This window comes from Liolophura sinensis, chromosome 1 (assembly GCF_032854445.1).
Source record: "Liolophura sinensis isolate JHLJ2023 chromosome 1, CUHK_Ljap_v2, whole genome shotgun sequence".
NCBI lineage: Eukaryota > Metazoa > Mollusca > Polyplacophora > Chitonida > Chitonidae > Liolophura > Liolophura sinensis.
Window position 1 is genome coordinate 2,747,293 of NC_088295.1, and position 24,109 is coordinate 2,771,401.

Genomic DNA, 24,109 nt, shown 5'->3' on the forward strand with positions numbered 1-24,109 from the left:
ATACACATTAAGGCAAGATTTTAACTTATCTAAGACAAGTACCAGTAACTAATTTGTATATGTGGTTGTACTGGGCATGTGGTTGTGCATGTAGTAGCGATGGAAATCATACCCACATCTTGTGTACAGCAGTTCCTGCAAAACTACACTGCTTCTATAGAAATATATTTCCCATAAATCCTGCCATGTTGCCCCACATCCTGATCATTTGTTGATCACCTGTTGATTCTGTAGCTGTAGACATGAGGGTCTCCCTGCTCCCCATACTGAGCCTGCTCACGCGGCTCATGCGGCTCACCCAGAATGTAGCCTATTCAGCCCACGAACCTCATCACGAAGACCCGGCTGGCTTGACACCATGTTTGAAGACGACATGTAAACAGTTTATCATCCTCCCTTTGGTTTATAACCCATGTCCTCTAAGTGGCTAACATATTTAAAAGGAATCTTTTAAACTAAGAGTTATCATGCATTTGACTCTCGTGATCTCTGTGTGAAACAGGATTTCAGGACACCTGTCCCATACAGAAATTACAATGACTGTTTTTCTAATGGTTGTTGCTTGTTGTACTGATCAGTGTTTCTCTTCTTTTTTGCACCTTAACCCCCAAGAAATAAACACATTGTCAATATCTAATTCATATTCTGTTATTTCCAGGCCTCAAACCCTCTGTTACGTCCAGACCTCCAATTCTCTGTTATATCCAGGCCTCAAGCCCTCTGTTATGTCCAGATCTCCAATTCTCTGTTATGTCCACGCCTCAAACTCTCTGTTACGTCCAGACCTTGTATTCTCTGTTATATGCAGGCCTCAAACTCTCTGTTATGTCCAAGCCTCAGATTCTCTGTTACGTCCAGGCCTCAAACTCTCTGTTATGTCCAGGCCTCAAACTCTGTTATGTCCAGATCTCCAATTCTCTGTTATGTTCAGACCTCCAATACTGTGTTATATCCAGGCCTCAAACTGTTTGTCATGTCCAGATCTCCAATTCTCTGTTATATCCAGGCCTCAAACTCTCTGTTATGTCCAGATCTCCAATTCTCTGTTATGTTCAGACCTCCAATTCTCTGTTATATCCAGGCCTCAAACTCTCTGTTATGTTCAGACCTCCAATTCTCTGTTATATCCAGGCCTCAAACTCTCTGTTATGTTCAGACCTCCAATTCTCTGTTATATCCAGGCCTCAAACTCTCTGTTATGTACAGACCTCCAATTCTCTGTTATACCCAGGCCTCCAATTCTCTGTTATACCCAGGCCTCCAATTCTCTGTTATGTCCATACCTCCAGTTCTTTGTTATATCCAGACCTCAAACTCGCTGTTACGTCCAGGCCTCAAACTGTCTGTCATGTCCAGATCTCCAGTTCTTTGTTATATCCAGCCCTCAAACCCTATGTTATGTCCAGACCTCCAATTCTCTGTTATATCCAGGCCTCAAACTCTCTGTCATGTTCAGACCTCTAATTCTCTGTTATGTCCAGGCCTTAAACTCTCTGTTATCTCCAAACCTCCAGTTCTCTGTTATATCCAGGCCTCAAACTCGCTGTTATATCCAGGTGTCAAACTCTCTGTTATGTCCAGGCCTCAAACTCTCTGTTATGTCCAGGCCTCAAACTCTTTGTCATGTCCAGATCTCCATTTCTCTGTTATGTCCAGACCTCAGACTCTCCGTTATGTCCAGGCCTCAAACTCTCTGTTATGTCCAGGCCTCAAACTCTCTGTTACATCCAGACCTCAATCTGTCTGTCATGTCCAGATCTCCAATTCTCTGTTATGTCCAGACCTCCAATTCTTTGTTATATCCAGGTCTCAAACTCACTCTTATATCCAGGTGTCAATCTCTCTGTTACATCCAGGACTCAAACTCTCTGTTATTTCCAGGCCTCAAACTCTCTGTTATGTCCAGACCGCCAATTCTCTGTTATGTCCAGGCTTTAAACTCTCTGTTATGTCCAGGCCTCAAACTCTCTGTTATGTCCAGCTCTCCAATTCTTTGGTATATCCAGGCCTCAAACTCTCTGTTACATCCAGGCCTCAAACTCTCTGTTATACCCAGCTCTCCAATTCTCTGTTATACCCAGGCCTCAAACTCTCTGTTATGCCCAGATCTCCAATTCTCTGTTATGTCCAGGCCTCCAATTTTCTGTTATGTTCAAATCTCCAATTCTCTGTTATGTCCAGACCTCCAATTCACTGTAAGTCCAGGCCTCAAACTCTCTGTTACATACAAATCTCCAATTCTCTGTTATGTTCAGGTTCGCTGTCTGGCTTGAAGTTTAACAGGGTATAAATTAAATTTACATGTATATGTAGATGATATTACGAGTTTAATAAAGTGAAGTTTCAATGAATAATGATCAATAATCTTCCTGTCTCGTGTGTATGTTTTACTATTAGACTGAACACACATGTATATATAGAGGGTTAGGATGTATTGTTTAAGGAAAATCATGGAGAAAGCGAAGTAGTGGTCACAGAGAGAGCTGACCTTCACCAAGGTCACAGAATAACACCCTTATTTACCTTGTCTCTGTCAGCCTGTGTTTAGTGCCATTAAAACTCCAGTGTCCTCATCTGCAGCAGAAAACAAGCAAACTTGGATAGCAACTGATCACACATTAAATACATTATCAGTTGAACAGTGTGAGTCATGAAATCTCCAGTCATCTTGACATATTAAGAGATCTGTGCAGGTAACACGAAAATTGTTGCTAAATATACTGATGTGTAAAGTCTTGTGCCCTCAAACTCTCCAGATTTCACTGCCATTCCCTAGTCAAGCCGTGGGAAAACGTGATGTTGGTATAGTCAAGGGTTGAGTGTATAGTTTTTCAGAGTGCTTTGATTGATCAGTGGTTAAATGTGTAACACTGCTATTTCTGAACAACAAATACAAAAAGTACATTTTGTTGTTTCAACACAAACAGGTGATTCTGTTGGGTACATTTTCTTGTTTCTGGACAAACAGGTGATACTTAGGGTACAATTTGTTGTTTCATCATAAACAGGTGATTCTGTTTTGTACATTTTCTTGTTTCTGGACAAACATGTGGTAATATTGGGTACATTTTCTTTTTTCTGGACAAACGTGATAATATTGGATACATTTTGTTGTTTCAGGATAAACAAACAGGTGATACTGTTGGGTACATTTTCTTATTTCTGGGCAAACATGTGATAATATTGGGTACATTTTGATGTTTCAGCACAAACTTGTCATAATATTGGGTACAAATTGTTGTATCAGCACAAACATGTGATAATAATGGGTACATTTTGTTGTTTCAGCATACACAGGTAGTTCTGTTGGGTACATTTTCTTATTTCTGGACAAACATAGATAATATTAGGTACCTTTTGATGTTTCAGCACAAACCTGTGATAATATTTGGTACATTTTGTTGTTTCAGTGAAGACGATGATGCACAATCAGTGCCGAGCTGGCTAAGGAAAGAGGAAATTGATGGTAGGTCTGATTTTCAAGTATCTGTTTCTGATAAAGAAATCGTGTAGTTTAAACATTATTCTGAACACTATTCCAAAATATTTCTTCTGATGTACTCTCATGTAGTCGTTGCATATAACAGCAATGCTGTTAGCTCTTTAGTTCTGCCCACCTGTGTTTCAGATTACTTTGACAACCCTCCAGGGAACTGCCGTGTGAGTAGGGTGGGCGTGGCACATCCTCCGTCTCAGAGTAGGCAGGAGCTGTTAGACTGGGATGATGAGATTTCTGCTGATTGGCCTACCCCAGGGTATATACACCTTCATTCACATCTCCCATATATCTTCTCATTAACTTATAAACACATGTGAAGATATAGACTTCACTTTGGTCTGACTGTGGAATTATGATGTCTTTTGTACTAATAAATTTAACACATGCAGTTGCCATTATGTGCACTTGACAACGTAGATTGTTTCCTTTGTGACACCGTCTTTTGAAGTATAACATTTGATTACCATGGTGATGTGTTTGAAATCAAAAAGAAAAACAATTTTTTGTTTCCTTAGAGTTGACCATTTGAGTACAGTGTTTGATGATGGATTAACAGAGACCAAGCCCAAATCACCCCTTATCGCTGAAGGTAAGGAAACTAAATAAGTCTGAGAAACACCAATTATTTATGTTCTCATCCATACAGGCTTGTAAATGGCAAGCAGGTGTCCAAAGGTACCATAAATCTACCTGTTCAGATGTGGCATTAAATGTGTGTGAGTGTGGTTCTGATGTGGAGGCCACAGTTGGAAGTTTCTCATCGTTTTGGTATTTATGTTCTTTACCATGCAGTGGTTGTTAATGTTCATGTTGTCCTTTTTTTTGCTTAGTTACATCAGTTTTTACCAGAGTGTTAGCTATAAAGTTTGATCTCACTTTGTTTGCTTTGATTTTACGTGCAGCGAGTGAAGTGTTGGACGAGTGCACCCCGATGCAGCGTATCCAGAAGAACCGCGCCAGATGGCGGGACAATCAGCAGAAGAAGCTGGAGGAGTCCTGGGGATCTCTGAATCTGTTCAACCACTCACACCGTGGGAGGCTGTCTATAGACATGACTGGTCAGCACAATACGCACACTGAAACTAGAATGTCCAGTGTCATACTCACATCTAACAATCACTTAGATGCATGTTGTGCTAAGTTTTACCTGGTTCAGAGTGTTCTGTTCCATAAAGAGAACATTTCACTTATATGAGGAGGGTAAGGGATTTAGGTGGAGTAAGTGATCATATATATGCATCATGTACATATACCTGACAAACCTGCTGAAACTGGATTTGAACCCATGCCCTATGTTGGTAAAGAACTCTGGGTCGCCATTCCAAGGATAAAACAAAGAGAATTTATCTATTATTGCTTTGTTACATGCAGGTGAATAACTGAATGCTTTGCTCTACGTTTGTTTTTATAGAATACTGAGTTTATGAATAAAGATGTACAGTATGTAGCTTCCATGTAGCCTATCTTAACCTGGATATGCTTATAATACATGTGTTTTGCTGTATATAACAGATGATGTGTTAGATGAATACCTGGTCCCCAGTAAGAAGTCCTCTGCTAAACCTGCTAAAGCCACACCCAAGGCTCCAGAGCCTGCTTTAGATGAGTAAGTAGGATGTACATCTATATACTGTTTGTCCACCATCAATGTCTGGGTACACCTCAAAACCAGATACTGTCTGCCTGATGTGTTCTCTGATATACAGGGATAGTTTTTGATATCACTCTAATATATAACGGTACATGTATATGTACATTTCTGATGTGAAATTCTGTCAAAAATTTGCTAATTTCTGATTTTAAAAGTATGTTTCTATACAGATATACATGTAACTAAGTTTAAAATTAGAGGCATTTTCACGTTGGAAAAATGATTCATGGTTCAAGCATGTGATACATGGGAAGTTGTTACTTGATCCACTTTCAAAGTAACATCCAGCAGTGTAACTTTGTTGTTTCCAGTCACCAGATGGTAATGCCTGGTCACCTGTTATTTTGTACAGAGACTTGTTGATTGGATGATCCAGATGATTAACATGTGTTGCAGCTTTGCGGACGATTGAATTCCTTACATGTACTGTGAGGTTGCTGATTCAAAACCCAGTGTGGTCTCAGCCAAATACCAGCTCTTGATTCTGGGCTATACCCAGAATTTCATATGCCCAAATGCGATGACGCTAGTACACACATGTATGTGATGGTGTGTGTCCTGTTTGTTTGGCAGGGAAGATTTCATGATACCAGAGCTACCGTATGGGCGTAACCTGGAGATTAACATCCAGACCACCTGGGGAGACAAGCATTATGTGGGCTTGACAGGAATAGAGATCTTCTCGCACACCGGCGATCCTGTACAGGTCTCCAAGGTAACTTGATGTGATCTACCTGATACTGTCTGTGCTTACTGCTCACACAAGCTATATAAATGATACGGTGAAAACCGTACGATGAAACTGTCTGTACTTACTGCTCACACAAGCTACATAAACGATACGGTGAAAACCATACGGTGAAACTGTCTGTACTTACTGCTCTCACAAGCTACATAAACGATACGGTGAAAACCATGTGGTGAAACTGTCTGTACTTACTGCTCACACAAGCTACATAAACGATATGGTGAAAACCATGCGGTGAAACTGTCTGTACTTACTGCTCACACAAGCTACATAAACGATACGGTGAAAACCATGCGGTGAAACTGTCTGTACTTACTGCTCACACAAGCTACATAAACGATACGGTGAAAACCATGCGGTGAAACTGTCTGTACTTACTGCTCACACAAGCTACATAAACGATACGGTGAAAACCATGTGGTGAAACTGTCTGTACTTACTGCTCACACAAGCTACATAAATGATACGGTGAAAACCATGCGGTGAAACTGTCTGTACTTACTGCTCACACAAGCTACATAAATGATACGGTGAAAACCATGCGGTGAAACTGTCTGTACTTACTGCTCACACAAGCTACATAAATGATACGGTGAAAACCATGCGGTGAAACTGTCTGTACTTACTGCTCACACAAGCTACATAAACGGTACGGTGAAAACCATGCGGTGAAACTGTCTGTACTTACTGCTCACACAAGCTACATAAATGATATGGTGAAAACCATGCAGTGAAACTGTCTGTACTTACTGCTCACGCAAGCTACACAAATGATACGGTGAAAACCATACGGTGAAACTGTCAGTACTTACTGCTCACACAAGCTACATAAATGATACGGTGAAAACCGTGCGGTGAAACTGTCTGTACTTAAGGCTCAAACAAGCTACATAAATGATACGGTGAAAACCGTGCGGTGAAACTGTCTGTACTTACTGCTCACACAAGCTACATAAATGATATGGTGAAAACCATGCGGTGAAACTGTCTGTAATTACTGCTCACACAAGCTACATAAATAATACGGTGAAAACCATGCGGTGAAACTGTCTGTACTTACTGCTCACACAAGCTACATAAATGATACGGTGAAAACCATGTGGTGAAACTGTCCGTACTTACTGCTCACACAAGCTACATAAATGATACGGTGAAAACCATGCGGTGAAACTGTCTGTACTTACTGCTCACACAAGCTACATAAATGATATGGTGAAAACCATGCGGTGAAACTGTCTGTACTTACTGCTCACACAAGCTACATAAATGATATGGTGAAAACCATGTGGGGAAAAAAATTTCTGAGATTTCTGTAAGCTTGAATCTCAGATCATACTTTCCACAATTCGTGACATCATTACAGAGCCTCATATTTCTGCATAGTGCATCAGACAATCTAGATCTTAGTAAAATTTAGGTTATTTCATCACTAGATTATCTGTCTGCATGGGAGCACACTTTGTTTAAAAGAAAACATTCAAGGCCCATTTGATCCTCATTCACTTTATTTGTCCTGTAATTGATAACAATTTCCCCTTATCTGTGTGTGTGTTACCAGATAATAGCCGACCCTCTGGATATCAACGTCCTGCCTGGCTATGGGAAAGACCCCCGTGTGGTGGCTAACCTGGTGGATGGAGTGAACAGGACACGTGATGACATCCACATGTGGTTAGCTCCCTTTACCTCAAGCCGTAACCACTACATCCATGTCACATTTGAGAAACCTTGCAGAGTGGCTATGATCAGAGTCTGGGTAAGTGGCATTGCTGATGTAATATATACCCTTAATCACCTAAAGTTTCGCTCATAAAAGTGCATGTTTAGAGGGAAATAAATGTCGCAAACTATTATTTTCGGTGCTGAAACTTACAATTTTCCAGTAGAATATCATTCCATGTTCCAAGCAAACCTCAAAACACCTTTCTAAAATCAGCGGAACTCTCAGAATCAGGAAAAATGGGCAAGTTAGTCATGGATGAAATTTATGGTCATTTAGAGGAATAAGGTGATATGGTCAGAGTCTGGGTAAGCGGGCATTGTATATATAGTATGGACATAGTATGGAGGCTATGGTCAGAGTGGTGATATCCCTGATTATAGAAATGCTATGATCGTGATCTGGGTATCAAAGCTTCCACTGTAGGATATTGAAATGATGAAAAGGTTATATACATGAGTTCGAGTGTTGGTAAATTGCAATGGTATAATGCTAAGATCATGAATCACAGGCATGCTATGGTTAAACTCTACCTTGGTATAATACTGAAATTATGGATTATCTCATTGTATCTGGGCAAGATAGTATGTTGTAAATACATGGGCAGTATGGGCAAAACGCCAGCATACGGTTGAAGAAAAAAGTGCAAATTTGCAATAGTTGCAACATCCCCAGTAGGGTTTTTGTTTCCTTTTTCACTCAAGCCACTCATTATTAAACTGTCCATTTAAAGGATATGAGACCCAAATGAAAAGATATGAGGTCAATAATTTGACCAGCTGAGTGATACTCAGACTGACAGTGCGGCCAGCTTTAAATCTAGCTGCCTTTTTTATGGCTAAAACTTTTTTCCAGGCACAGTATGTGATTTGTTTTGATTTGTCTATTTTTTTAGTTCCGTTATTAAATCATGCATGTACATGATTGGGAATACACCAGGGGACTGCTCTAATTTGGCCACTCTGACATACATGTACATGACTGGGAATACACCAGGGGACTGCTCTGATGTGGCCACTCTGACATACATGTACATGACTGGGAATACACCAGGGGACTGCTCTAATGTGGCCACTCTGACATACATGTACATGACTGGGAATACATCAGGGGACTGCTCTAACGTGGCCACTCTGACATACATGTACATGACTGGGAGTACACCGAGGGACTGCTTTAATGTGGCCACTCTGACATACATGTACATGACTGGGAATACATCAGGGGACTGCTCTAATGTGGCCACTCTGACATACATGTGCATGACTGGGAGTACACCAGGGGACTGCTCTAATGTGGCCACTCTGACATGCATGTACATGACTGGGAATACACAAGGGGACTGTTCTAACGTGGCCACTCTGACATACATGTACATGACTGGGAATACATCAGGGGACTGCTCTAATGTGGCGACTCTGACATACATGTGCATGACTGGGAATACATCAGGGGACTGCTCTAATGTGGCCACTCTGACATACATGTACATGACTGGGAATACATCAGGGGACTGCTCTAATGTGGCCACTCTGACATGCATGTACATGACTGGGAATACATCAGGGGACTGCTCTAATGTGGCCACTCTGACATACATGTGCATGACTGGGAATACATCAGGGGACTGCTCTAATGTGGCCACTCTGACATACATGTGCATGACTGGGAAAACACCAGGGGACTGCTCTAATGTGGCCACTCTGACATGCATGTACATGACTGGGAGTACACCGAGGGACTGCTCTAATGTGGCCACTCTGACATGCATGTACATGACTGGGAGTACACCGAGGGACTGCTCTAATGTGGCCACTCTGACATACATGTACATGACTGGGAGTACACCGAGGGACTGCTTTAATGTGGCCACTCTGACATACATGTGCATGACTGGGAGTACACCGAGGGACTGCTCTAATGTGGCCACTCTGACATGCATGTACATGACTGGGAATACATCAGGGGACTGCTTTAATGTGGCCACTCTGACATACATGTACATGACTGGGAGTACATCAGGGGACTGTTCTAACGTGGCCACTCTGACATACATGTACATGACTGGGAGTACACCAGGGGACTGCTCTGATGTGGCCACTCTGACATACATGTACATGACTGGGAGTACACCAGGGGACTGCTCTAATGTGGCCACTCTGACATACATGTGCATGACTGGGAGTACACCGAGGGACTGCTTTAATGTGGCCACTCTGACATGCATGTGCATGACTGGGAGTACACCGAGGGACTGCTCTAATGTGGCCACTCTGACATGCATGTACATGACTGGGAATACACCAGGGGACTGCTCTAATGTGGCCAGTCTTACATACATGTACATGACTAGGAATACACCAGGGGACTGCTTTAATGTGGCCACTCTGACATACATGTGCATGACTGGGAATACACCAGGGCACTGCTCTAATGTGGCCACTCTGACATACATGTACATGACTGGGAGTACACCAGGGGACTGCTCTAATGTGGCCACTCTGACATACATGTACATGACTGGGAATACACCAGGGGACTGCTTTAATGTGGCCACTCTGACATACATGTGCATGACTGGGAATACACCAGGGCACTGCTCTAACGTGGCCACTCTGACATACATGTACATGACTGGGAGTACACCGAGGGACTGCTTTAATGTGGCCACTCTGACATACATGTGCATGACTGGGAGTACACCGAGGGACTGCTTTAATGTGGCCACTCTGACATACATGTGCATGACTGGGAATACACCAGGGGACTGCTTTAATGTGGCCACTCTGACATACATGTGCATGACTGGGAATACACCAGGGGACTGCTCTAATGTGGCCACTCTGACATGCATGTACATGACTGGGAATACACCGAGGGACTGCTCTAATGTGGCCACTCTGACATACATGTGCATGACTGGGAGTACACCGAGGGACTGCTTTAATGTGGCCACTCTGACATACATGTACATGACTGGGAATACACCAGGGGACTGCTCTAATGTGGCCACTCTGACATACATGTGCATGACTGGGAGTACACCGAGGGACTCTTCTAACGTGGCCACTCTGACATACATGTACATGACTGGGAGTACACCGAGGGACTGCTTTAATGTGGCCACTCTGATATACATGTACATGACTGGGAGTACACCGAGGGACTGCTCTAATGTGGCCACTCTGACATACATGTGCATGACTGGGAGTACACCGAGGGACTCTTCTAACGTGGCCACTCTGACATACATGTGCATGACTGGGAGTACACCGAGGGACTGCTTTAATGTGGCCACTCTGACATACATGTGCATGACTGGGAGTACACCGAGGGACTGCTCTGACGTGGCTTTCATAATGCTTGTACATGTGATATCCAAAGTTTATTGCCCACCCATCATATATGTTTGTATTATGCTCCACAGAACTATAACAAGTCACGTATTCATTCATACCGTGGTGCTAAAGACGTGGTGATGAAGCTGGACGGCTGTGTGATCTTCAAAGGAGAGATTGCCCGGGCATGTGGTGGTATTGAAGGAGGTACAGAAGCTTTTGGTGATGTAAGTATTAAGTATCATGACTCAAACATATCACTGGTTAGATTTAGAAAAATTGTTTTCAGGAAGATTTGTCTCCACCATTACACATGTTAATAATGCTTTTATACACATGTATGATATGTTCTAATTGCTGTTCTATCCTACATGTATCTACAGACCATACTGTTTTCTGTGGATGAAGGCATTCTGGAGGCTGTCTCCAAGCACGACTCAGCCTTTGAGGGTAATGGTTTCAGCGATGATGATGTTGAGGATGACGTTCCGTTTGAGAGACCACCCACGGCTGACAGCGGCAAAGATGTAAGGAAACTTAGAACTTAGTGCCATGAGCTAGCATTTCAGTTTGTGTGGGACTGTGACTGAGATACATGAAATCGTTGTGGATGTTGCTTTGGTTAATCAGCTGACATGAAGGGATCTGTCATTGTGTACTTTTTGATAAACCTGATTCAGTTTTGCAGCTATATTTATGTAGCTGATAAATCAGCATTTTAATGATAAACAGGTCATAAAACGTATAAGAAACATCACTTAGTTGAGATAGTCACTGGTTGTTGTTTGTTGACATAAATCCACCAGTACACTGTAGTCAGCACAACAGCGTTTGGTTGTTGTTTATTGACATCACTCACCTGTAGTCAACACAACAGTGTTTGGTTGTTGTTGATTGACATCACTCACCTGTAGTCAACACAACAGTGTTAGGTTGTTTATTGTCATCACCCACCTCAAGTCAACAGAACAGTGTTTGGTTGTTGTTTATTGACATCACTCACCTGTAGTCAACACAGCAGTGTTTGGTTGTTGTTTATTGACATCACTCACCTTTAGTCAACAGAACAGTGTTTGGTTATTGTTTATTGACATCACCCAAATATAGTCAACAGAACAGTGTTTGGTTGTTGTTTATTGACATCACTCACCTGTAGTCAGCACAGCAGTGTTAGGTTGTTTATTGACATCACTCACCTGTAGTCAACACAACAGTGTTTGGTTGTTGTTTATTGTCATCACCCACATGTAGTCAACAGAACAGTGACATCACTCACCTGTAGTCAACACAACAGTGTTAGGTTGTTTATTGACATCAAGCACATGTAGTCAACAGAACAGTGTTTGGTTGTTTTTTATTGACATCACTCACCTGTAGTCAATTGAACAGTGTTTGGTTGTTGTTTATTGACATCACTCACCTGTAGTCAACACAACAGTGTTCGGTTGTTTTTTATTGACATCACCCACCTGTAGTCAACAGAACAGTGTTTGGTTATTGTTTATTGACATCACTCACCTGTAGTCAACACAACAGTGTTAGGTTGTTTATTGACATCACTCACCCGTAGTCAACACAGCGGTGTTTGGTTGTTGTTTGTTGACATCACCCACATGTAGTCACCCACTAGTCAACACAGCAATATTTGGTTTTTATTTGTTGACATAAACCCACCTGTAGAAACTAGTGTTTTGAAACTTTGTGGTAATGGTTGTAGGAGAGGCCGTTCACTCGTGCATCTGGTCTCCTGAAGCCCACCAAGTCTGAGGAAGAGACCACACGACCGCAGACCAGCATGGTCACCATGGAGGGCAATGTACTGGTCTACAAGGGACAAAGTGAGTCAGAAATCATGAGCTGGTTTATATATGGGCATTACTAATGAAGGAAATCATACTGAGGCCAGCACGGTCACTGTAGAGGGCAATGTACTGGTCTACAAGGGACAAAGTGAGTTAGAAAACATGGGCTGGTTTATATATGGACATTACTAATGATGGAAATCATACTGAGGCCAGCACGGTCACTGTAGAGGGCAATGTACTGGTCTACAAGGGACAAAGTGAGTCAGAAAACATGGGATGGTTTATATATGGACATTACTAATTATGGAAATCATACTGAGGCCAGCACAGTCACTGTAGAGGGCAATGTACTGGTCTACAAGGGACAAAGTGAGTCAGAAAACATGGGCTGGTTTATATATGGACATTACTAATTATGGAAATCATACTCATGCCAGCACGGTCACTGTAGAGGGCAATGTACTGGTCTACAAGGGACAAAGTGAGTTAGAAAACACCGGCTGGTTTATATATGGACATTACTAATGATGGAAATCATACTGAGGCCAGCACAGTCACTGTAGAGGGCAATGTTCTGGTCTACAAGGGACAAAGTGAGTTAGAAAACATGGGCTGGTTTATATATGGACATTACTAATTATGGAAATCATACTCATGCCAGCACGGTCACTGTAGAGGGCAATGTACTGGTCTACAAGGGACAAAGAGTCAGAAAACATGGGATGGTTTATATATGGACATTACTAATTATGGAAATCATACTCATGCCAGCACGGTCACTGTAGAGGGCAATGTACTGGTCTACAAGGGACAAAGTGAGTCAGAAAACATGGGATGGTTTATATATGGACATTACTAATTATGGAAATCATACTGAGGCCAGCACAGTCACTGTAGAGGGCAATGTACTGGTCTACAAGGGACAAAGTGAGTTAGAAAACATGGGATGGTTTATATATGGACATTACTAATGATGGAAATCATACTGAGGCCAGCACAGTCACTGTAGAGGGCAATGTACTGGTCTACAAGGGACAAAGTGAGTTAGAAAACACCGGCTGGTTTATATATGGACATTACTAATGATGGAAATCATACTGAGGCCAGCACAGTCACTGTAGAGGGCAATGTACTGGTCTACAAGGGACAAAGAGTCAGAAAACATGGGATGGTTTATATATGGACATTACTAATGATGGAAATCATACTGAGGCCAGCACAGTCACTGTAGAGGGCAATGTACTGGTCTACAAGGGACAAATTGAGTTAGAAAACATGGGCTGGTTTATATATGGACATTACTAATGATGGAAATTATACTGAGGCCAGCACGGTCACTGTAGAGGGCAATGTACTGGTCTACAAGGGACAAAGTGAGTTAGAAAACACGGGCTGGTTTATATATGGACATTACTAATGATGGAAATCATACTCATGCCAGCACTGTCACTGTAGAGGGCAATGTACTGGTCTACAAGGGACAAAGTGAGTTAGAAAACATGGGCTGGTTTATATATGGACATTACTAATGATGGAAATCATACTCATGCCAGCACAGTCACTGTAGAGGGCAATGTACTGGTCTACAAGGGACAAAGAGTTAGAAAACATGGGCTGGTTTATATATGGACATTACTAATGATGGAAATCATACTCATGCCAGCACGGTCACTGTAGAGGGCAATGTACTGGTCTACAAGGGACAAAGAGTCAGAAAACATGGGCTGGTTTATATATGGACATTACTAATTATGGAAATCATACTGAGGCCAGCACGGTCACTGTAGAGGGCAATGTACTGGTCTACAAGGGACAAAGTGAGTTAGAAAACATGGGATGGTTTATATATGGACATTACTAATGATGGAAATCATACTGAGGCCAGCACAGTCACTGTAGAGGGCAATGTACTGGTCTACAAGGGACAAAGAGTTAGAAAACACGGGCTGGTTTATATATGGACATTACTAATGATGGAAATCATACTGAGGCCAGCACAGTCACTGTAGAGGGCAATGTACTGGTCTACAAGGGACAAAGAGTCAGAAAACATGGGATGGTTTATATATGGACATTACTAATTATGGAAATCATACTGAGGCCAGCACAGTCACTGTAGAGGGCAATGTACTGGTCTACAAGGGACAAAGTGAGTTAGAAAACATGGGCTGGTTTATATATGGACATTACTAATGATGGAAATCATACTCATGCCAGCACGGTCACTGTAGAGGGCAATGTACTGGTCTACAAGGGACAAAGAGTCAGAAAACATGGGATGGTTTATATATGGACATTACTAATTATGGAAATCATACTCATGCCAGCACGGTCACTGTAGAGGGCAATGTACTGGTCTACAAGGGACAAAGAGTCAGAAAACATGGGATGGTTTATATATGGACATTACTAATGATGGAAATCATACTGAGGCCAGCACAGTCACTGTAGAGGGCAATGTACTGGTCTACAAGGGACAAAGAGTCAGAAAACATGGGATGGTTTATATATGGACATTACTAATGATGGAAATCATACTGAGGCCAGCACAGTCACTGTAGAGGGCAATGTACTGGTCTACAAGGGACAAAGAGTCAGAAAACATGGGATGGTTTATATATGGACATTACTAATGATGGAAATCATACTGAGGCCAGCACAGTCACTGTAGAGGGCAATGTTCTGGTCTACAAGGGACAAAGTGAGTCAGAAAACATGGGCTGGTTTATATATGGACATTACTAATTATGGAAATCATACTCATGCCAGCACGGTCACTGTAGAGGGCAATGTACTGGTCTACAAGGGACAAAGTGAGTTAGAAAACACCGGCTGGTTTATATATGGACATTACTAATGATGGAAATCATACTGAGGCCAGCACAGTCACTGTAGAGGGCAATGTACTGGTCTACAAGGGACAAAGTGAGTTAGAAAACACCGGCTGGTTTATATATGGACATTACTAATGATGGAAATCATACTGAGGCCAGCACAGTCACTGTAGAGGGCAATGTACTGGTCTACAAGGGACAAAGAGTCAGAAAACATGGGATGGTTTATATATGGACATTACTAATGATGGAAATCATACTGAGGCCAGCACAGTCACTGTAGAGGGCAATGTACTGGTCTACAAGGGACAAAGAGTCAGAAAACATGGGATGGTTTATATATGGACATTACTAATGATGGAAATCATACTGAGGCCAGCACAGTCACTGTAGAGGGCAATGTACTGGTCTACAAGGGACAAAGAGTCAGAAAACATGGGATGGTTTATATATGGACATTACTAATGATGGAAATCATACTGAGGCCAGCACAGTCACTGTAGAGGGCAATGTACTGGTCTACAAGGGTCAAAGTGTGTCAGAAACATAAACTAAACTGCATGTGATGATTGTTTTGATACGGCTCCCTTGGTCATTCACAGAGCTAGAACTAAACTTCACCTCCACCTGGGGAGACCTGCATTACCTGGGCCTGACAGGACTGGAGGTAGTTGGTAAGGATGGGGAGGCGTTACCTGTCACACTGAGGAAGCTGAAGGCCAAACCTCAAGATGTGCGCTCCTTACCTGGGCATGAGGACGATGACAGAACTCTGGACAAGTGAGCACAGAATTCACAGAACATTGTTAGACTAAATATCACTAGAAGAAATACTGTAATCTTTGTTACATCCAAATGAAGAATAGCAGTTTCAAGTAAATTACCAAAAAAAGGGAAAGAATTATACAAACAGATTACATGTGGATGTCACCCTGACAGTGAGTGTATTTATGTGTACATGTCAATGTCATCCTGACAGTGAGTGCTTCTACGTGTACATATGGATGTCACCCTGACAGTGAGTGTATTTATGTGTACATGTCAATGTCATCCTGACAGTGAATGCTTCTACATGTACATATGGATGTCACCCTGACAGTGAGTGTATTTATGTGTACATGTCAATGTCATCCTGACAGTGAATGCTTCTATGTGTACATGTGGATGTCACCCGGACAGTGAGTGTATCTACGTGTACATGTTGATGTCACCCTGACAGTGAGTTTATCTACGTGTACATGTGAGTGCCACCTTGACAGTGAGTGTGTCTGCATGTACATATGGATGTCACCCTGACAGTGAGTGTATCTACGTGTACATATGGGTGTCACCCTGACAGTGAGTGTATCTACGTGTACATTTGGGTGCCACCCTGACAGTGAGCGTTTTTACCTGTATGTGTGGGTGTCACCCTGACAGCGAGTGTATGTACGTGTACATGTTGATGTCACCCTGACAGTGAGTGTATCTACGTGTACATGTTGATGTCACCCTGACAGTGAGTGTATCTATGTGTATATGTGGATGTCATCCTCACAATGAGTTTATCTATGTGTACATTTGGGTGTCAGCGTGACAGTGAGTTTATCTACGTGTACATTTGGGGGTCACCTGGACAGTGAGTGTGTCTGCATGTACCTATGGATGTTACCCTGATAGTGAGTGTATCTATGTGTACATTTGGGTGCCACCCTGACAGTGAGTGTATCTACGTGTACGTGTGGATGTCATCCTTACAGTGAGCGTATCTACTTGTACATGTGGATGTCATCCTGACAGTGAGTTTATCTACGTGTACATGTGGGTGTCACTGTGACGGTGAGTATTTTTTTACGTGTACATATGGGTGTCATCATGACAGTGAGTGTATCTACATGTACATGTGGGTGCCACCTGACAGTGAGCATATCTACGTGTACATGTATATTAGCTGACATATCCTGTAGAGTATATGTATGACCTCTGTTACAGGCTTATTGATGGCACAAATATCACTGTGTCAGATGAGCACATGTGGCTGATTCCATTCACTGACGGTCATAACCACACCCTCACTGTTGACTTTGGCCAGAAAGTCCTGATAGCTGGACTCCGGATATGGAACTATAATAAATCACCAGAGGATACTTACAGAGGGGTAAGCTCAATGTTTGATTGATCTCTGATAAATCACCAGAGGATACTTACAGAGGGGTAAGCTCAATGTTTGATTGATCTCTGATAAATCACCAGAGGATACTAACAGAGGGGTAAGCTCAATGTTTGATTGATTTATAATAAATCACCAGAGGATACTAACAGAGGGGTAAGCTCAATCTTTGATTGATCTATGATAAATCACCAGAGGATACTAACAGAGGGGTAAGCTCATTGTTTGATTGATCTCTGATAAATCACCAAAGGATACTTACAGAGGGGTAAGCTCAATGTTTGATTGATCTATAATAAATCACCAGAGGATACTTACAGAGGGGTAAGCTCAATGTGTGATGTGTCTATAATAAATCACGCGAGGACTCTTACTCTGCATTTACTTTTTATGCCATTAATGGCTAAAAAGCACTAAAATGAAGAATATATTGGATGAAAGACTGTTAAACATTGTCCAGGAAAGCAGTTCAATTTGTTTCCTTCAGAATTTTTCCAGCCGAGTCAAATGGTTGTAAAACATCAGATTCCATGGTGGTCTGTAGTGACCCAGAGGGTATCAATGATGTCACATCCAGATTCCATGGTGCTCTGTAGTGACCCAGAGGCTATCAGTGATGTCACATCCAGATTCCACGGTGGTCTGTAGTGACCCAGAGGCTATCAATGATGTCACATCCAGATTCCACGGTGGTCTGTAGCGACCCAGAGGGTATCAATGATGTCACATCCAGATTCCATGGTGCTCTGTAGTGACCCAGAGGGTATCAATGATGTCACATCCAGATTCCACGGTTGTCTGTAGTGACCCAGAGGGTATCAATGATGTCACATCCAGATTCCACGGTGGTCTGTAGTGACCTAGAGGCTATCAGTGACGTCACATCCAGATTCCACGGTGGTCTGTAGTGACCCAGAGGCTGTCAGTGACGTCACATCCAGATTCCACAGTGGTCTGTAGTGACCCAGAGGGTATCAATGATGTAGTGACCCAGAGGCTATCAGTGATGTCACATCCAGATTCCACGGTGGTCTGTAGTGACCCAGAGGGTATCAGTAACGTCACATCCAGATTCCACGGTGGCCTGTAGTGACCCAGAGGGTATCAGTTACGTCACATCCAGATTCCACGGTGGTCTGTAGCGACCCAGAGGCCATCAGTGAGGTCACATCCAGATTCCACGGTGGTCTGTAGCGACCCAGAGGCCATCAGTGATGTCACATCCAGATTCCACGGTGGTCTGTAGTGACCCAGAGGCAATCAGTTATGTCACATCCAGATTCCATGGTGGTCTGTAGTGACCCAGAGGGTATCAGTGATGTCACATCCAGATTCCACGGTGGTCTGTAGTGACCCAGAGGCCATCAGTGATTTTTTTTTTTTTTGTTTGATTGGTGTTTTACGCCGTACTCAAGAATATTTCACTTATACGACGGCGGCCAGCATTATGGTGGGTGGAAACCGGGCAGAGCCCGGCGGAAACCCACGACCATCCGCAGGTTGCTGGCAGACCTTCTCACGTACGGCCGGAGAGGAAGCCAGCATGAGCTGGTCTTGAACTCACAGCGACCGCATTGGTGAGAGGCTTCTGGGTCACTACGCTGCGCTAGCGCGCTAACCGACTGAGCCACGGAGGCCCCGCCATCAGTGATGTCACATCCAGATTCCACGGTGGCCTGTAGCGACCCAAAGGCCATCAGTGATGTCACATCCAGATTCCATAGTGGTCTGTAGTGACCCACAGGGTATCAGTGACGTCACATCCAGATTCCACGGTGGTCTGTAGTGACCCAGAGGAGATCAATGATGTCACATCCAGATTCCATGGTGGTCTGTAGTGACCCAGAGGAGATCAGTGACGTCACATCCAGATTCCACGGTGGTCTGTAGTGACCCAGAGGAGATCAGTGACGTCACATCCAGATTCCATGGTGGTCTGTAGTGACCCAGAGGGTATCAGTGACGTCACATCCAGATTCCTTGGTGGTCTGTAGTGACCCAGAGTGTATCAGTGACGTCACATCCAGATTCCACGGTGGTCTGTAGTGACCCAGAGGCTGTCAGTGACGTCGCATCCAGATTCCACAGTGGTCTGTAGTGACCCAGAGGGTATCAGTGACGTCACATCCAGATTCCATGGTGGTCTGTAGCGACCCAGACACTATCAGTGACATCACATCCACATTCCACAGTGGTCAGTATTGACCCAGAGGCTGTCAGTGACGTCACATCCAGATCCCACGGTGGTCTGTAGGGACCCAGAGGCTGCCAGTGACGTCACATCCAGATTCCACGGAGGTCGGTAGTGACCCAGAGGGTATCAATGATGTCACATCCAGATTCCACGGTTGTCTGTAGCGACCCAGAGGGTATCAGTGATGTCACATCCAGATTCCACGGTGGTCTGTAGTGACCCAGAGGGTATCAATGATGTCACATCCAGATTCCACGGTGGTCTGTAGTGACCCAGAGGCTATCAGTGACGTCACATCCAGATTCCACGGAGGTCTGTAGTGACCCAGAGGGTATCAATGATGTCACATCCAGATTCCACGGTGGTCTGTAGTGACCCAGAGGGTATCAGTGATGTCACATCCAGATTCCACGGTGGTCTGTAGTGACCCAGAGGCTGTCAGTGACGTCACATCCAGATTCCACTGTGGTCTGTAGCGACCCAGAGGGTATCAATGATGTCACATCCAGATTGCACGGTGGTCTGTAGTGACCCAGAGGGTATCAATGATGTCACATCCAGATTCCACGGTGGTCTGTAGTGACCCAGAGGGTATCAGTGACGTCACATCCAGATTGCACGGTGGTCTGTAGTGACCCAGAGGGTATCAGTGATGTCACATCCAGATTCCATGGTGGTCTGTAGTGACCCAGAGGGTATCAGTGAGGTCACATCCAGATTCCACGGTGGTCTGTAGTGACCCAGAGGAGATCAGTGATGTCACATCCAGATTCCATGGTGGACTGTAGTGACCCAGAGGCTATCAGTGACATCACATCCAGATTGCACGGTGGTCTGTAGTGACCCAGAGGGTATCAATGATGTCACATCCAGATTGCACGGTGGTCTGTAGTGACCCAGAGGGTATCAATGAGGTCACATCCAGATTCCTCAGTGGTCTGTAGTGACCCAGAGGGTATCAGTGACGTCACATCCAGATTCCACGGTGGTCTGTAGTGACCCAGAGGCTATCAATGATGTCACATCCAGATTCCGTGGTGGTCTGTAGTGACCCAGAGGGTATCAATGATGTCACATCCAGATTCCATGGTGGTCTGTAGCGACCCAGAGGGTATCAATGATGTCACATCCAGATTCCACGGTGGTCTGTAGTGACCCAGAGGCCATCAGTGATGTCACATCCAGATTCCACGGTGGTCTGTAGCAACCCAGAGGCCATCAATGATGTCACATCCAGATTCCACAGTTGTATGTAGCGACCCAGAGGGTGTCAATGATGTCACATCCAGATTCCATGGTGGACTGTAGCGACCGAGAGGGTATCTTGACATCACATCCAGATTCCACGGAGGTCTGTAGTGACCCAGAGGGTATCAGTGACGTCACATCCAGATTCCACGGTGGTCTGTAGTGACCCAGCGGGTATCAATGATGTCACATCCAGATTCCACGGAGGTCTGTAGCGACCCAGAGAGTATCAGTGATGTCACACCCAGATTCCATGGTGGACTGTAGCGACCCAGAGGGTATCTTGACGTCACATCCAGATTTCAGGGAGGTCTGTAGTGACCCAGAGGGTATCAGTGACGTCACATCCAGATTCCATGGAGGTCTGTAGTGACCCAGAGGGTATCAGTGACGTCACATCCAGATTCCATGGTGGTCTGTAGTGACCCAGAGGCTATCAGTGATGTCACATCCAGATTCCACGGAGGTCTGTAGTGACCCAGCAGGTATCAATGATGTCACATCCAGATTCCACGGAGGTCTGTAGTGACCCAGAGGGTATCAGTGATGTCATATCTGTATCACATCATTCTTTTCATGCATTTTTGGTGGTTGAACAATTCTAAAAAAATAAATCTAGCTATTTTTGTGGGCAATTCTCAATTTTATCTAACGTATGCTTCATGGGAGTGTTTTCTTTACCTTTAAACCACCCAATAGGATATATTTATATATGTACATACATATATATTTTTCTACTTTCAGGCCAAAATAGTTCATGTCAAAGTTGATGGTAGGCTGGTGTCACCACCTGATGGTTACCTGATCCGTAAAGGCCCAGGTAACTGTTACTTTGATTATGCACAGGAAATCTCATTCTCACCTGAGCAGAAGACAGACACTTCTCAACAGTCCAGCTCTGTCCCAGCCAGCTTGAGGTTAGTGCTTAAGAAACATTTTATTCTTCTTGCTAGAGTTGATTACAGATGGGCTTTCCCAGACAGATGTTATTTTATGCTTGATTGCAGATGGGCTTTCCCAGACAGGTGTTGTCCTATGCTTGATTGCAGATGGGCTTTCACAGACAGATGTTATCCTATGCTTGATTGCAGATGGGCTTTCACAGACAGATGTTATTTTATGCTTGATTACAGATGGGCTTTCCCAGACAGGTGTTATCCTATACTTGATTGCAGATGGGCTTCCCACAGAGATGTTATCCTATGCTTGATTGCAGATGGGCTTTCACAGACAGATGTTATCCTATGCTTGATTGCAGATGGGCTTTCACAGACAGATGTTATTTTATGCTTGATTACAGATGGGCTTTCCCAGACAAATGTTATACTATGCTTGATAGCAGATGGGCTTTCCCAGATAGATGTTATCTTATGCTTGATCCCAGGTGGGCTGTCCCACACAGATGTTATTTTATGCTTGATCCCAGATGGGCTTTTGCACGCAGATGTTATCCTAAGCTTGATCCCAGATGGGCTTTTGCACACAGATGTTATCCTATGCTTGATTGCCACACAGATGTTATCCTATGCTTGATTGCCACACAGATGTTATCCTATGCTTGATTGCAGATGGCCTTTTCCAGACAGATGTTATCCTTTGCTTGATTGCAGATGGGCTTTCCCAGACAGATGTTATCTTATGCTTGATTGCAGATGGGCTTTCCCAGACCGATGTTATCCTATGCTTGATTACAGATGGGCTTTCCCAGGCAGATGTTATCCTATGCTTGATTTCCTCACTTTCACAAAGCTTTAGTGAATACCTTTTGATGCTTTCTCACATGTGAGGTCACCTTTGTGGCTGTTAATCCAACAGTGTCGAAGCCTAAAAATAGTTTAGTTTAATATTTGTGATTTGTGATTTTCTGACCACTAAGTTATGGTGTGATTTATGCTGTGGAATAAATTGGAAAGAAATATTTGCAGTGTGTCACCACCTTTCATAAATCATTTGTTGGAGTAAAGGACAAACATGGTGCTATTCCATCAGTTTAGCCACATTATCTGTTATACTGACTTGATGTGCAGCTGTATGGTTATCATTACAGCCCTGGCAGCTCAGTGGATGTCCCCAGCCAGGAGTATGAAGCTGTCCAGATGCCCTGTGGATGTATCCTTCATATCTTCAGTGGGAGAATATGATGTCACAGAATTAGCATCAGAACCTGATAACATTACTGTCACTTGGACATATGTTGCCTACTTACTCAAAATGAAAACAAATGGGGACCTCCATGGCCAAGGTGGTTCACGTGCCAGCACAGTGCAGTGGCCCAGGAGCCTCTCACAAATGGGGCTGCTGCGAGTTTAAGTCCAACTCTTGCTGGCTTTCTCTCCAATTGTACGTGGGAAGATTTGTCAGCAACCTGTGGATGGTCATGGGTTTCCTCTGGGCTCTGGTCGGTTTACTCCTACCATAATACAGGCAGCCATCATACAAGTGAAATATTCTTGAGTGTGGCGTAAATCACCACTCAAATAAATAAATAAATTAAAATAAAAGACAGACGAAGCCATCATAGTGTAGTACTAATACCATATTTTACTTTTTTATATAATTAATTATCCTGATATGGCTTGCTATTCCTACACTTCATGCAGGTGATAATCATACACTTCATGCAGGTGATAATCGTACACTTCAGGCAGGGGATATTCATACGTTTCAGGCAGGGGATAATCATACACTTCATGCAGGTGATAATCATACACTTCAGGCAGGTGATAATCATACACTTCATGCAGGTGATAATCATACACTTCAGGCAGGTGATAATCATACACTTCAGGCAGGTGATAATCATACACTTCAGGCAGGGGATATTCATACACTTCAGGCAGAGGATATTCATACACTTCAAGCAGGGGATAATCATACACTTCAGGCAGGTGATAATCATACACTTCAGGCAGAGGATATTCAT

At 43.4% G+C, this 24,109-nt stretch overlaps 1 protein-coding gene across 3 annotated transcripts in view; it reads left to right on the forward strand.

The window, feature by feature from the left end:
• The window catches only part of LOC135477014 (katanin-interacting protein-like), a 56,344-nt gene that overhangs the window by 25,714 nt on the left and 6,521 nt on the right, over positions 1-24,109 (forward strand). For all 3 annotated transcript variants that reach the window (XM_064757165.1, XM_064757180.1, XM_064757173.1), the window contains 14 exons: positions 3,411-3,466; positions 3,629-3,755; positions 4,015-4,088; positions 4,402-4,557; positions 5,012-5,105; positions 5,724-5,865; positions 7,457-7,654; positions 11,046-11,183; positions 11,340-11,483; positions 12,674-12,794; positions 16,198-16,375; positions 17,567-17,732; positions 21,931-22,103; positions 23,234-23,295. In XM_064757165.1, the coding sequence (XP_064613235.1) occupies positions 3,411-3,466; positions 3,629-3,755; positions 4,015-4,088; positions 4,402-4,557; positions 5,012-5,105; positions 5,724-5,865; positions 7,457-7,654; positions 11,046-11,183; positions 11,340-11,483; positions 12,674-12,794; positions 16,198-16,375; positions 17,567-17,732; positions 21,931-22,103; positions 23,234-23,295 (1,829 nt within the window). The remainder of the gene's footprint in view (positions 1-3,410; positions 3,467-3,628; positions 3,756-4,014; positions 4,089-4,401; positions 4,558-5,011; positions 5,106-5,723; positions 5,866-7,456; positions 7,655-11,045; positions 11,184-11,339; positions 11,484-12,673; positions 12,795-16,197; positions 16,376-17,566; positions 17,733-21,930; positions 22,104-23,233; positions 23,296-24,109) is intronic.